General features: G+C 37.4%; 1 protein-coding gene across 1 annotated transcript; it reads right to left on the minus strand.

The window, feature by feature from the left end:
• Positions 1–667: 667 nt before the first annotated feature.
• Positions 668–14,638, minus strand: tfcp2 (transcription factor CP2). The gene is made up of 16 exons (XM_042004243.1): positions 14,305–14,638; positions 13,768–13,966; positions 12,722–12,873; positions 10,368–10,444; positions 10,155–10,260; positions 9,818–9,924; positions 7,583–7,735; positions 7,357–7,467; positions 6,737–6,825; positions 6,536–6,584; positions 4,914–5,007; positions 2,759–2,849; positions 2,551–2,657; positions 1,343–1,485; positions 1,198–1,249; positions 668–1,093 (listed from the first exon to the last, which is right to left on the minus strand). The coding sequence occupies exons 2-16, from the start codon at positions 13,887–13,889 to the stop codon at positions 1,056–1,058; spliced, it is 1,491 nt and encodes a 496-aa protein (XP_041860177.1). The 5' UTR covers positions 13,890–13,966; positions 14,305–14,638; the 3' UTR covers positions 668–1,055.
• Positions 14,639–14,733: the final 95 nt, after the last annotated feature.

Raw genomic sequence — 14,733 nt, forward strand, 5'->3', positions numbered from 1 at the left:
TCATACAGAAACAAACAGATGGCAGTCAGCACATGGGTAATTATTTTTAATAATGCTAACAAGATGGGGCAGAGATTGATATCTAAAATTTCAAGCTATCAGTTGTCATGTACAAAAGGGTTGAACATGATCTACTCATACCTTTTTCACATGCAGCTGTGGTGTGCCCAGCAACTTATCACATTTATTAGCCTTTGGAAGTGTAAACATCCAAAACAACTATGAAAAGAGAATGTTTTTAAAAAATTATAATTTTTAAAATACTGCCAAAGATGTTCCATTATGAAAATACCTTAAAAGAATTTGCTACCTAAAAACCTAAAGTAATGTCACAAAAATGGCCCAACAGTGGCCCAATGTTCTAACAGTGGTTGGGTGTTTGGAAAAGGCTTTTTTAAAATCAAAAGTAACAAAAATAGTTAGCTTTCCAACGGAATCTCAAGTGTAAAGGACAGCCAGATTCCAGCAGTTTCCCTTCATGTCCTAGTCGTTTATTTTGATGCCTCTTGTGTGTCTTTTATGCAATTCTGTGACTGTCAGCCATGTTGGGCTTCCTGCAGACTGGCTTTGCAAGGCAACCTAGCATTAGACCACACATCACACTGAACTGTAAAGTTAAGGTTAAGTGCTGTCAGTACCACTCTCTCTATGCTATTTAAAAAAAAAAAAAAATCTCCCCCTCTTAATTTTTACAAACGTACAACAAATGGCTGGTTCTAGAGCACAGAGCTTTGGCACAACAGAGGACAACATCAGCTACAGCGCCACAAACCATTTCTTGAGACATAAGCAACAAATGAAAATACCACCATTAATGGGATGTAATGGCAGAGGAGGAATAAAAAATAAGGTGACTGTTATTTCACTGTGGTAGCAGAGTCACAGTAAAATAAAACAGTAAAATATTGTGGAGAGGGTCAAGTTCAGTCATATGTTCCTTCTAGCTGCCACAAAGACATTTCTTGGTGTGTTTCCATAAATTCCACCAATGAGGCTCTAGAGAGGCCGACTGTAGCGGGTCTAAAGAAGAGTTAGGACATTCTCCGGCCCAGTATTCACTTTAAAATGATGTGGTAGCCATCACTTGTATCATCTGGAGGGAAAAGCATAAAAAAGGATAGATGTTAATGAACTTGCAATGATATATTATAAAAGGTCTTATATGAAATACAGAAAAAAAATTCAACACTTAAATACCTTTCATTGTGTCCAAAACAAAACATACTTCATCTTGGAAGTTTTGAATCATCTGTTAGGAAGGAAATAAATGTTTACACCCTGCGTGGTTATGATGATCAAAGTGCAGCCTTTTTATAAAGTCATAACAAAGGGATTATCTTACCTCATCACTAACCAGCACATGGATACCAGTGGGACCCTGTTTAAAGATCTGATTTATCTGTCTGGGTGAGATGTTGAAGAGCTGAGCGAGCTTCTCTGTCAGTTCAGTAGATGTGAGTTCCTCCAGGTAAATGGCGTGATATACTGCAGGGAAAAGCAGGTGGGATTAAAACAGCAGGGGCCATCACAGATAAAACATTCTGGGAAATGTTTTTTGTAGCTTTCTTACAACAAGCACAACAGATAAATACATCTCTCATTCATGTCGGCATGATAAACATGAATCTATATACAGCGGCAGGTTGTTGAAAAGAGAAAACAAATTAAGAGTTCACAGAGTTTTCTGTGTGGCTATTTAGAGACCAGACAGATGACTTAAAAGAGTCTCTGATGGTTGCCTGACAACCTCAGATTAAAGAAATAAGCTATTGAAGTCATCAGCTGAGTCCAAAATTAACTTTTTGACTCCCCAGGATAAGACATAGATAGATTAAATAAATGAGTGAATAAATAACCAAACATGTTTTACCAGATGATAAATAAAATGAGGTTTTGTATCAGTGTCTCATATGCAGACATTTCATTATATTTCATAGAGATAATAAATATAAACCTTATATATTAAATATAATATATATACAGAGCTAAATTTAAGCCAGTCAGAGGCTGCATAGTGGAAAGCTGAATCAAGATACTGTTTGGAAAAGACAAAAAAAAAAAAAAAAAAAGCCCAGCTGGGATACAGACAGAAGCTGAAGTAGCTTACCAAAACACAGCAGAGTGTCCGCTAATTTTCTTTTTTTTTTTTTTTTTAACATTACTGCCAGTGAGGCACATTTTCCTCTTGAGATTTTCTCACCAAGTATTTGGTGTTTGGTGGTTTTCAGAGTGCTCATAGCAGCAGAGCTAATAAGCAGCTTTCTCAAAAAGTCTAACATTTAATGACAGAAAAAGATCATTTAAGTAAACACATGACAAAGTGCCTTACTGGCAGCATTTTTCCATCACTGTCACAATTGTTTGCACATGAGCAGAAATGCTGTCAAAAGTTGTAAAATACACACATAAGAATGATATTTTTCTTAAAAACAACAACTGTTACTAAAATGTAATGATGCTGTGACATTTGATTGTCCAGGCCCTCTGATTGTTTACTCTGATTCATTAACTTTTTATATTTTAAACAAGCACGCATGAGCATGTACTGACCAAAGAAAGTGCTGGCAGCAGCGTCTCCATTTTCATGTTTTGTTTGCTGCTCCCGAGTCTGCTGAGGCTCCTGGCAAACGTAGATGGTCAGCCTTGGACGAACCACCCTGTATCCACAATGAGGAATTATGTTTTATATTATAGTTAGTTATATATATACATATATATATGACATATTTTAAAATTGATTAAAATGAGTGTAACCCACCTTCCCTTCAGTGCATTGAAGAGTCTTATACCATCAGCTGGACCACAAATCTGAATAACATCCTCTCTGGTGAGCTTCAACAGGTCTGCCCCTGATACAAAAAAGTATAAAGTTAGCATGTTTTTCAAAATATCAGCATTTATCTTGTTTTTCCTTAGGGAAGGTCACCACACAAGCCAATAGACCACAGATTAGCACCCACTAAAGCTGTAAGACCAGCTTTGACATGCTATGATTTTCCATCTTAAACCATCAAATATCTGAAATTTCCTCTACTTCTGCTCACATTCACAGCTTTTCTTCCACATCTTAAACTAGAGAGGGCTAGACAGAGCTCGCATTCAGCTGTGGTATGATAGCCACAAATAATAAATAAGGGATAATGCCCGACGAGGTGTCCATTATCATAAATTAATGGAAGTCCATTAATGTGTGTCTTCATGGATGGTTCACGCCTCAGCGTTGTCCATTAATTTATGATAATGGACACCTTGAAGGGCATTATCCCGCTTATACCATGGTCACTTATGAAAGAAAAAAATATTAAATAAATTATTAATGCGTTAATGTTGTTTTTTTACTCTTAAAATCGTAAGTTATTCACAAGAAGCAGCTGAGTGGACTATTTCGTTGTGACGCCTTGCCAAGGTAACCGGCTCTGACACGGAACCTGCAGCTCGGTCGGCTGCAGCTGTTGTTTTAGATCTGATCAGTGGAGGAAAGGGAGATGAATGCTTAACGTTATGTTACATGACACAAAATATCATTTCAGAGGGCGGGTGCAGCTCTTACAGCTTGTCCACAGGATGATGTGACATTTTGTTTCAGTCACTGATTGTTTCCTAAATCGTTTTTTATCGCAAGAAATATTATCCACCGCTCACTCTGATCATTAAATGTGTATCAAGCAAGCAAGTCTATCCTAAGTGTGGTGGAGTAGGTTTTTCTTACTCCAATCTCCTCGCTCCCCCATTGAAGCCGCAAGGTATAGCGAACATGGCAGTAATTGCGGGGCTGAGTAGAGCGCCTTTATGTCTGAGCAGGTGTTTGTCCGTTTAGTATGCGCTGCACGTTAACAATTATGTGGCTAGCGTGCCAAAGTGTCAACATTTCCTCCCCTGCAATCTTAAGTGCCATAATCTCTTTCCTTCTCTGCTGGGGCTGTGGCAGTCCTTGGGTATTTACACCTGCATGTTTCTATCCAGCGTTGCAGTGTGCTGATTGTCGCAGCTGTGCGGAAAGCCGCATGACGGGCAGTTTCACCTTTGCGGTGCATTGCTGGGTTGTGACTGAGTTTGGTGCTGGGGCAGCTCAATGGGACCTGTCGTGGTATTCCTGGTCGCTTCTCTCTCCCTGGATGTACTGGTAAGACTGCTTTCGGTCGTCAGACGGAGCGGGACATTAATCTGCATCATATGATTGGAGAGTTTTCCTCGTTTTTTTTAGACACGTGAAGTAGTGTGCCCTATGCTATACTGTGGGTGAGAGGTTGCCGTTTTGTCTCCGCTTGGATTTCCGCCAGCTCCTCCAGTTCATCGGCCCTCCGTACGATCTAAACCTTGGCATATAGGGTGGTTTTGGAAAACTGTCAGTTTTTATATTTTATCATTAATTGTTTTAAAAGAAATTGTTTAAATAAAATGTCATTTTTATGGGAATCCACCTGCCAAGGCGCATTTTATTTGAATTTACCCTTTTTAGGTTTACTGGGGGTTTTAACTCTCCAGTTGGGTTGTCACACTCTTCTTTTTTGTATAGAAATTATTGCTTTTTTCGTCTTACCAACAACACCCCGCCACATAAGGTCATCAAGAAAGAAAGACAGGCGACGACCTAGTTAAAATTAAATGCAACATTGCTGTTGATCGACATCTCATGAAGATATTGGCATGTCCATAGTGGCGTTTGAAGGACGGAGTTTAATGTTTGTGGACCCTGACCATTGTGGGACGACAAAATGTTGCTCCATTCTCATCTGCCCTGGACTGACGGAGCCCAATAAGCCTGCACCTGCTTTCACAACAATGCTTCTTTTATAGGTGTCCATTATCACTTTTTAATGGACACCCTCCAGCCAATCAGAATTGAGTATTCACCCATACCACGGTATAAACTAAAATAAATCAGTGTTGCATGGAGAACAACTCTGTCTTACCTGAGAAATTGGTGAAGAGACGACAGAAAGGTGAGAAGCGGTTTCTATGAAGCCACTGCTGTGCGTCTTGTGGCGTTGCTGTGGCTAACAAATTCTGAAAGAAAATGTTTAGAAATAACTCATCGCATCCATCCAAAGTCTAAAAACTGAGCTGCAATGAAAATGAAGAGTAAACGTGAAAACAGAAAACAACAAATAAAAATAAATTATTGTAAACGGATCAAACGTTTTGTAACAAGTTCAGGGCTTTAAATATATTTCTGAGTAAATATACACTGGTTCACACGGCAATAAAGTTACGAACACCAAAAAATAATTTAAGTGCAAACCCAAATTTGTAAAATATTAAATCTCTTATTTTAATCTTAGGAAATCTTAAAAAAAATCTTAAAAAATATTATTAATATTTCTTAGGTCTGGTTTGGTTTTTTAATTAGTGCTCCTCAGTACAATAATTAAAAATTTAAACCGTGATTAATAATTGATTATTCAAAATTGACGTATTGCAAATTTTTAATATGTACAAAAGGCAATAACATTTTGGTTTAAAAGCATTTATTTGTAAAAGCAAATAAGTTGCATTTCAACAGCATTATTCTCTTCACAGCAGTTAAAATATTTCCTGTAAATTTCAACTTAATTATTATTTAAAATATAACTTAATTTTATTAATAATAAAATCAAATATTTATAACAAAGAAGGACGGAAATTTCAGGATTTATTAGTTAAAAAAATTAACACACCAGCAGCATGAATATCAAATCTGTGTGAAGCTGCCTTCCTTCTAAACATAAAGGAAACAATCTGATAGTGAATTTCAGCTATCAGGTGTGTTTACCTGCTGGAACAGACAAAAAGCAGGATTTTAATCTCAGATCTTCCATAATGTGAGGGAAGAATTGACAGATGAGAAAAAATAAAGATCAACATCTTTAAATATTCAGTTAATCTCCCATTTTCTCTTAAAACTCCCCTTGGCTAATCCCCTGGAGCGCCATCTTAAATTTGATACATTCTTCATCCATGTCTGCTAAGCACAGTTTAATCCAACTGAAAGTGGTGCATAGAGCTCACTTTACTAAGGCCAGGTTGGCAAAGATCTATCCAGATACGAATCCATTATGCCCCCGATGTAGAGGCCAGCCAGCAGGCCTAGTACATATGTTCAGGCGATGTCCAAACCTTTCCACTTCCTGGAAAAGTATCTTCAAACCTTTTAGTGAAATATTTGGAACCCAATTAGATCCAGACCCAATCTGTGCCCTATTCGGTCTAGCACCAGAGGAAACCTGAGCCGCTCTGCCAGCTAAAGCCTAAGTTGTTATAGCCTTTACCACACTTTTCAGATGGAAGCAACAAACGCCCCCATCCTTTTCTTAGTGGATCAATGACGTTATGTATTTTTTATAACACTAATAAAAAAATTAAAAAAAAAAACAAGTACACACTCAAAGGATCCTCCCAATCTTTTTTCAAAATGTGGAGGCCCTTTCTTGACTTCTATGACTCCTTGCAGGAACCCCTCAACAATGAACGGGGTGGCTCTCACAGACAACACCTCACAGCTGTATCTGTGTTACTAATATTCAGTGAAGTGGAAGTAAAATAAAAAAGAACTTACATCTGCTACTTGAACAACGGGCTCAGGCTGGTGGTTTGGAGATCCGTTTCTAGAACAGAAGAAGAATTAGTTGTGTTAATGAAATCTAAAACAGTACGTGTCTACCTCTCAGTTCACTCATGCCCAGGTGGATTTGGCTGTACTCCAAATCCAAGCAGTATTATTCATGAAGCACTGGCAGAAACTGTGAAACACTCCTACCCTTCAGCAACTGGAAAGCTATTATGTGAGCTATTGAAGCCAGGAGACGGAGAGTTGTTGACATATGTGACCTCAGGCCAAGGAGAGCACTGCAAAAGACCAACGCTTCTGTTACCGTAGAATCTAACCACAAAGAAATGTCTTCAGATGAGATTTAAACTTCTCTGTAGTCTTTAAAATTGAATTTATCCACACTGTTTGCAGCCTAGTCTGTCTGTGTATTGCAATACGTTGTCCATTTCCTAGTATCTTTTGGGGATTTTTAGTTAAAAAGATAAGCTCGTCAATGACAAACAGAAAGCTGATACGGTCCATTTAAAAAAGGCTCAACAGTCTGGTTACAGCATCAAAACATATTTTTTGATTTTCTTGATATTGAAGTGTATTAACATCTTTGAATAGGTTGTCTCACAAATTAACAGGTTAATCAAGAAAATAAAGTTAATCAAGTCAAAGACAAACTTAGCCAATTATACGTATCACAAAGCTAGTTTCGGGGGTTTTTTCTGTGACCTTTTTGGAAGTAAGGGCTTAATCTTCAGTGGTGCGGTAAATTAGATTAGACTGTTTCATTTGATCACAGTGACTCACTCATTTAGACTCTTCTATAACATGCTTACCTCTGTCAGGATTGTAGTTTCGTAGGAGGGCTGGTACTTCTCCTTTTCCTGTGGAGCTCTTTTCTCCATCTTCTCTCTGTCGGTCTTCTGTTTTCTGTCTGCACCTTTGGGCTAAAACAAGACGTGTGGGGGTAAATGAAGGAGGCATTTATGAACACCATCAGTAAAACAAACTTGAACTGCAGTGCATTAAGGGGTTTTATTTCAGTTTAATCATTCCTCTAACCTTGAAGACTTTGACTTGACAGGAAGCTGAGTGGAGATGCTCCGTGTACTCTTCATTCTCATTCTCTTTAAAAGTATCAATCTGGATGCGGAAAGGAACGCCCTTCTCTCCTCCATGTTTGCGCATGGTAAACTCTGTGCTGATGCAGTGAACCTAAAAAGGAACGGAGTATGAAGCTGAAATCTCCATGAGAACAATAAAAAATTGTGTCAGTGAAACCACTTAATCAACAGATCTTTGCTAAACGTTATTGCAGACCGTTAGTATTACTTGTTAATAGGAGAATATATGACTGCCAAACGTTAGTGTTATAGTACTTTGGTTTTCATGCCCTGTTGTGAAAATAGTTGTCTCCATGACATGACAAAAAAATGCTAAAAGTTTAAATAATGCCTGCAGCTTCCTAAAAACAATAGATACCGGGCTGTAGTTAATTAAAAAGATTTGGGGTTAGATTTGATGTTAAAAGTTAATGTTAGTCAAGTGTTTACAAACATGCCATTAATATATAGCTTTGTTATTAATCCAATGTGAGAAATGATTGTTTTTTTCTGCATTATAGTGTTGACCACTTCTGATTTATACACAAGTAACTGAAGCTTAAGTTTATACCACTCAAATACCTGTATCCACCTTCACTTAATGCTCATGTGACATTTATTTCTCTGCCATTTTTGGGGCACCCGGCTACTGTTAACGTCTACACGTTCAGATTTCTCTCTAGTAAACTTTGTTAATGTCTAAAACGAGCTCAAAGTAAACATCCTTACCACGATAAACTCACAAGAGAAATGAAGAGTCGTCAAGATGCAGAAACAATAATTATTGATAAGTTAGATCATTACAATCTGCTGTAAAAACGGTAAAGTTTAGGTTTAGATGTGTTTCCACCTGTTTCAGTCTCAGATGTCATTGTTTACCATGTGTTTGGTTTAAGTTCCTACAACTTTCATTAAATGAAAAACTACCTGTCACTAAATGTTCATGCAGCCACCTGAAGGTTTAAAACTACACCATCATATTGACAATTTATATGTTAATTAAACATTTATTGCTGTGATAATTTATTTGATTTTGGAATCAAAGTATCTGTTCATCTGTGTGGATTTCTGATAAATTAATATATCCTGGGTGTTATAAAAGGAAAAGACATGTCTAAATATACAGGATTCATTCATTTAATACATGTTGTTTAAGCAAAAAGAGTAAAACTATGAAAGCAGTCAAAAATATGAGGAAGTATATTTTTTTACAAGAAAAATACAATATACAAAAAAACTTTACTGGATCAGAAGGCAGATCTACTCTGAAATGTCTGACAAGAGTGAACAGTCCTGAATGTCCAACAAAACAAAACTGGGTCTTATAATCAGAGAACAAACGATCACAATCTGGTGGAGGAAAGTGATGTTCCCATCTGCACCTCCAAGTATTATCCAGATCGGTACCGCTGCATTTAAAATCACATACTTGTTGTGTCTGTAGCCACTGACCCTTTCTACATAAATCCTCGGGTGTAGCCTACCACCTGCCCTGCTTTCTCATCATCCAGTTCATAACTGACACGTTGTAAATGCAGCCATCTTTACTTCTGCTTATTTATAGCCCAAACTGTCCTTTTTATCTAAACCACGGGTCAGTCAGAAGCACATCACCTGGAAAAGATTCTGCACAAGTCCACTGTTCTACAGTGATGTTTATAACTAATGTATTCACTGCACCAAGACTGAAACGGAGGATAAAAATCCGCTGATTTATTTCCTTTTTGAGCGCTGATCACAAAGCTGCTCCAGCAGAGTACATAACAAAAGGAAAAATGATAAAATACTGGTCAGAAATTCTGAATAAGACGGGGATTATAAAGACGAGAGCCACTGCTGAACAGATACTCCGGGTACTCCAAAAATGGTGAATAATTCCCACAATTCTGTGCAGGGATTATGTTCATGCACATTTCTATAAAACCTGTTTTTAATTCAAGAATTTATCTTGCTTTTTGATAGCAGTGACTATTAGATGTACATAAGAGGTATGTTTGCCAAATACAACAAAGAGCTGGTGCATTCCCTTCCTCTCCACTTTAGGATCTAACTGTGTCCTGTTTCTGTGATGCCAATTCAATTTAAACTGTTTTGGATCATTCCACTCCCTTTATTGAACAGAAATAAATCAACACTACAGAAAAAGAGATGTAACAACATGCAGTTTGAAAGCAAGTGTTGACAATCATGCTACCTGGATAAAAACAGAGGTTCTCTTTGAGGGGTCCCAAAGGAACTCCACAGTGTTAAGCTGAGTAGGGTTAGCCCTGGGGTCGATTATGCCCACTGACATGGGGATATCTGCAATGGATCAATGCAAAACAAGCTTTTATCAAAGAACTTCTAAATGTTTACAATCTTCTCTAGGACAACACCACTTTCATTCTTTACGATTCAGGTTATCCGTAAATATCATTATTTCATTTATTGATTTAACAGTTAATAAACACAATGAGCCGTTCTGTAGTATTATTTCTATACCAAAAACCAGCACAGCAAAAAGATGAACAGCAGTTTTGTTCTGTACTCACCCAAGTCGAGGATGCGATCTCCAGGCCTGTTCCACCGCCAACCCTCCAGCTGCTGGTGCTCTGTGTACTGAAGTCGTCTGTCATGAAACACCACCCGAATAATACTCTGAAAGGAGGAGAAAACAGCATTTAAAAAAATAATAATAATAATAATTTAAAGGGGTTGCAAATGTTGTTTTTAGCAGCCTACAACATTATTAGCTCAATGCCTACCTTCACCATTTTATCAGTGATTTCAGGAAGTTCCCCAATTTTCCGATTGTCAAGCATTCTAATTTCATAGGACTGTCCTGCAATTTTAATCAAACAAACAGGAAGAACTGAAGTTAATAAACCCAACAAGGGTGCCAGAAAGCATTTACAGCTGATATCCACACCTCAGTCATACTAATCACGTCTGTGTTTGTCATGTCTATGATGTGTTATACAATATCTCAGCATGCATCATCTAAGACTGGTAAACTTTAATTCTGTAAACAATTATAATTGTTAGGGATGCACCAATACCCCATTTTTTCAAACTAAGTACAATCAATTGTTAATTGTGTGATATATCAAATGGCTCATCCTGTGGCCATCCTCTGAATGTTAGGCTTGAAAATGATCAGAATCTTCATAAATAAGGAGGATAAAGTGTTTTTTGGTGGATTATGTTCACAGCTGCAATAGGGCGCCTATATCAGCATCACTTGCCAAGATGATGCCAAATTTGGATTTTTAAAACAGCACCCATAATAAATTTTTCTCTAGCCACCCGATGATAATAATTCTAAATTTGGGGCTTGAAAACAATCAGAATTTTCATAAATAATAAAGATAAAGTGGTTTTTGGTGGATTGGGTCGAACGCTGTAACAAAGCACCTACATGCCCAAAATAAGCTTCTCTCAGATAAATTTGGATTTTTAATATGGCATGAGTAATAACAGCCCTAGCTTTTTCACTTAGGTATCGGGTTCTGTAGTATTACAACACTTTTTTGAATACCAGGTGTGAGTACACACACATAATATCGAACTGGTACCTGTATCAGTACAACCAGAGTAATTGTGATGCATATTTGGGTCATAAAATAATAAAAAGTGGCAGAATTTTCATAATTTTATCTCTGCAAATCATATCAATGTATTTAAAAAAAGTTCAACAATAATAATAATACAGTTTATTTGTATAGCACTTTATATTGCCGGGAATCTCAAAGTGCTTACAGAAAACAGGAATAAAAGAAAAAAAAAAAAGTCAATAAAATACTATTTAGCAGAGGGCTTTTTTTAAAAAAGGAAGGTTTTCAAGTCACAGCCCAACCTAAACTAAGATGCTTAGTTTAGATTGCAAGATAACACAAGATTGATTTAATAAATTGTTGAGAAACCTTTGGAGGAACTGACTTCCTGAAGTCTGAACTTGTGGTGATTACTGAAGACGTCCTGCTCTGCCAGGCCTTTACCGAACTGTCCTCAGTTTTTGCCTCCTTGTGGGTCTGCCTTTAATTTCGTCTTCAGCATATGAAACGCAGCCTGACTGGGTTGAGACTAGCTGACTGAGTTAGCCACTTCAGAATATTCAATCTCTTTAAGTTAAAAATTTCCTGTACTGATTTGACAGTATGCTTTGGGTCATTGCCCATCAGTAGTATGAAGTTCCATCCAATAAGATTTGCTGCATTTAGCTGAATCTTAGCAAAAAGTACAAAGTACTCTATGTACAAAGAATTCCTCCAGCTGCTTCAGAATGACCATTAAACATTAGTGACACTGTGCCACCGGAGGCCATGTCATCACACTGCCTTCATGTGATGCAATTTTGGAACATGAGCCACTTTAAGCCTTGCATTTACTTTTTTCTTCCCATCGGTCTTTTAAAAGGTTGACCTGACTTTCATCTGTTCTCCTTTTCACACATTTTAAATCTCTTACCCACAGTATGTTGCCTGCTCATGTTAGATGGAGTACAATCATATACCATCCAACATTTTATGAATGGCAAGTTTTTATTTACAGGGTTATTTCTTGGTCTGCTGCTCCCTAAATATCTACCAGCCTGAATCCTTTAAAAGAGGACAGAAAGTTATTGTTTTCATTCTCAAGACTCCCCACACACACAGTACTGATTTGAAAAAAATTGTGTTTATACTAAAGCTCTAGTTGGGAATCAGCAAACTACTTTAAATGACCTCTCTACATGTAGTTTTTTTTGCGACTTAAAGGGAAACAAATTAAGATGTACGTGTTTTGATTGACTTAAGTTTTCCCCACTGGCGATAACTTATAAAAGGTACTTTTTGATTGTATGATTTTGTAATACACTCAACTTCCAAATAAACTTTGTGTTGTTTTATTCAATTTCCTATATGTATAGTTTAATGTAATCTAACTTTTTGGCTATTATTGAGAGACTAAATAAACAAAATAAAATAAAATAACACTTGTCCCACTTCTAAATTCTACTGGAATAATGAGAGTTGAATGTGCTTTCAGGGGCTTCTGACTTTGTACCACTTGATCTAAAAATAAAATTACATTAAGTAAAAGAAAAAAAGAATACACTGCCCTGAACCCTAATACTGACCTTGGTTGAGGTAGGTGAGTGTTTCATCATGCAGTTTAATGGCTGGCGAGGTAGCTGCACACAGAACATACTGAAAGGGAAGGATCTTGTTTTCATTGTCTGGAGGCAGATTGGACTCCTCCTGTTTGAAGATGGGGAGGGCGAGTACATCGCTGGAGAACAGAGCCATAAGAAAAACAGTAAGTAATTTGCTATAATGGGGGGCAACACCACTAAATACCAAGGTATCCAGTCAATGTGTTATTGCTTCTCTCAACACAGGAATTTCTGCAAGAGCAAAGCACTTCTCAGACCATTTAATCTGCTAAAAAAGAATAAAAAGGTGAAGGATGCTTTTCCAGCAAAGCAAAGTGCCTGAGTCATCAAGAGCCTAAAAGGATTTTAAATCATTTCTATCAACAGTGGAGATCTACAGTATACTATTACCAATAATCTCGCAAGAATATATATTAAAGAATTATGGATATGCTGCAGGATGTTTTTAAAAACAAAAGTGTTCTGGAGCCGGTTTCTAGTGATCTATTTCTCACGAAAGGTGTATGGCTTAGGACAGCACTAGCAGCACTATCTGCATGTGCTGGTAAATTTGCACTTTGTCATCTCACAGTACAGGACTTTGCATAACCGCTGAAAGTGTGAAGAGATTTTACTGATGTGGAAACAAAGTCTACCTGTTAAAAAAGTACAACAAAAAAATCCCCAAATCAAACTAATCCTTAAAACAGTGCAAAGACTAATTAGACCAAGACTTTGAGATGGAGTTTGGAAAGCAATTGCATATAAGAACACAAGAAACAACTGCAGTGCAAAATCAATAGTCAACTAAATACAGTATGGGTTAAGTGAAAAACACTACTGGAATCTAAATGTATGCAAGTGAAACAGGCTTTGCTTTTAAGTATCATTACCGACAATGCTTTCACGAACAATTTCCCATTGAAACAATTCTTAGCTCTTACAGTTAATCTGAAACGTTATATTGTATTAACAGTGCCATTCAGTTCAACTGTACAGAGGGAACAATTCGCACAAATCTCATACCATACCTCATACTGTATGCCCCTGCACCAAGCTCCTGTCCTATGCCGGAGAGGCTGGCATCAAAGTCCTGGGCCAGTCCGGACTCAATCACTTCATCCGTGAGTGGCAATTTCAGAGCCCACGCCATGGTGACGATGTGTAGATTTTATGAAGGGTAGTTCCGGTAAGATCTCAAGGCAAGTTTTACCTCTTTCTCACAACCTTCTAAATTTTAGACGACAAAGTGAAAGAGAGCTTATCAACAGTGTGACAACAACGCTAAAATATGGCGGTTCCAAACAGCAGCACTTAGTAACTAAGTATAACTACACACCGACAGGAATCAGGGATCAAATAAGACTGTGTAGTGTCAGTAACAGGTTGACATTCTCATCAATGTACAGTGCTTAGCTGTTACGAGAGTCACATTTTGTGACACTGTGCACTGATGCACAATTAAAATCTAACTTGTGGTAACACATAAAACATAATTTAAAAAAATCTAAAGCAATTTTATTCAAACAAACAGCCATATGAAAGCAACATACATTTATATATCTTACCTTAAGATGAATACTGTGGATATTTGTTAACACCGCAACAGTTTCATGCCATCATGTCGCGCTTCCTCGCCGAGGCACTAAAATATACATTTCGAGCTAACTGTTCAGCTTCGTAGCCTGCCTACCACTTCACGTAGCTAGCAGAAAGCTAGCTAGCCCTTTCTTTAAATGTGCTTTTTGATAATCACCTTACCAGCTTGATACAGATAATCATGTTTATATGTGAAAGGACGCAAAATTAACGTCGCACTTCTTAATATTTGAAAAAATAATGTAATGCTTTTGTTTGTTTATCTAGCTTCGTCGGAAAAAGGAGCCACCGTAATTTCCGGTTTGTTCTCTTCTTCTTGGCTTTCCATTTATCGCTAATTGAACGTCATGACTCACTACCGCCTCCTAACGTCGAGGCAATGCTAAACTTACTTTGCA

The sequence above is a fragment of the Melanotaenia boesemani genome, chromosome 13 (genome assembly GCF_017639745.1).
Source record: "Melanotaenia boesemani isolate fMelBoe1 chromosome 13, fMelBoe1.pri, whole genome shotgun sequence".
NCBI classification, from domain to species: domain Eukaryota; kingdom Metazoa; phylum Chordata; class Actinopteri; order Atheriniformes; family Melanotaeniidae; genus Melanotaenia; species Melanotaenia boesemani.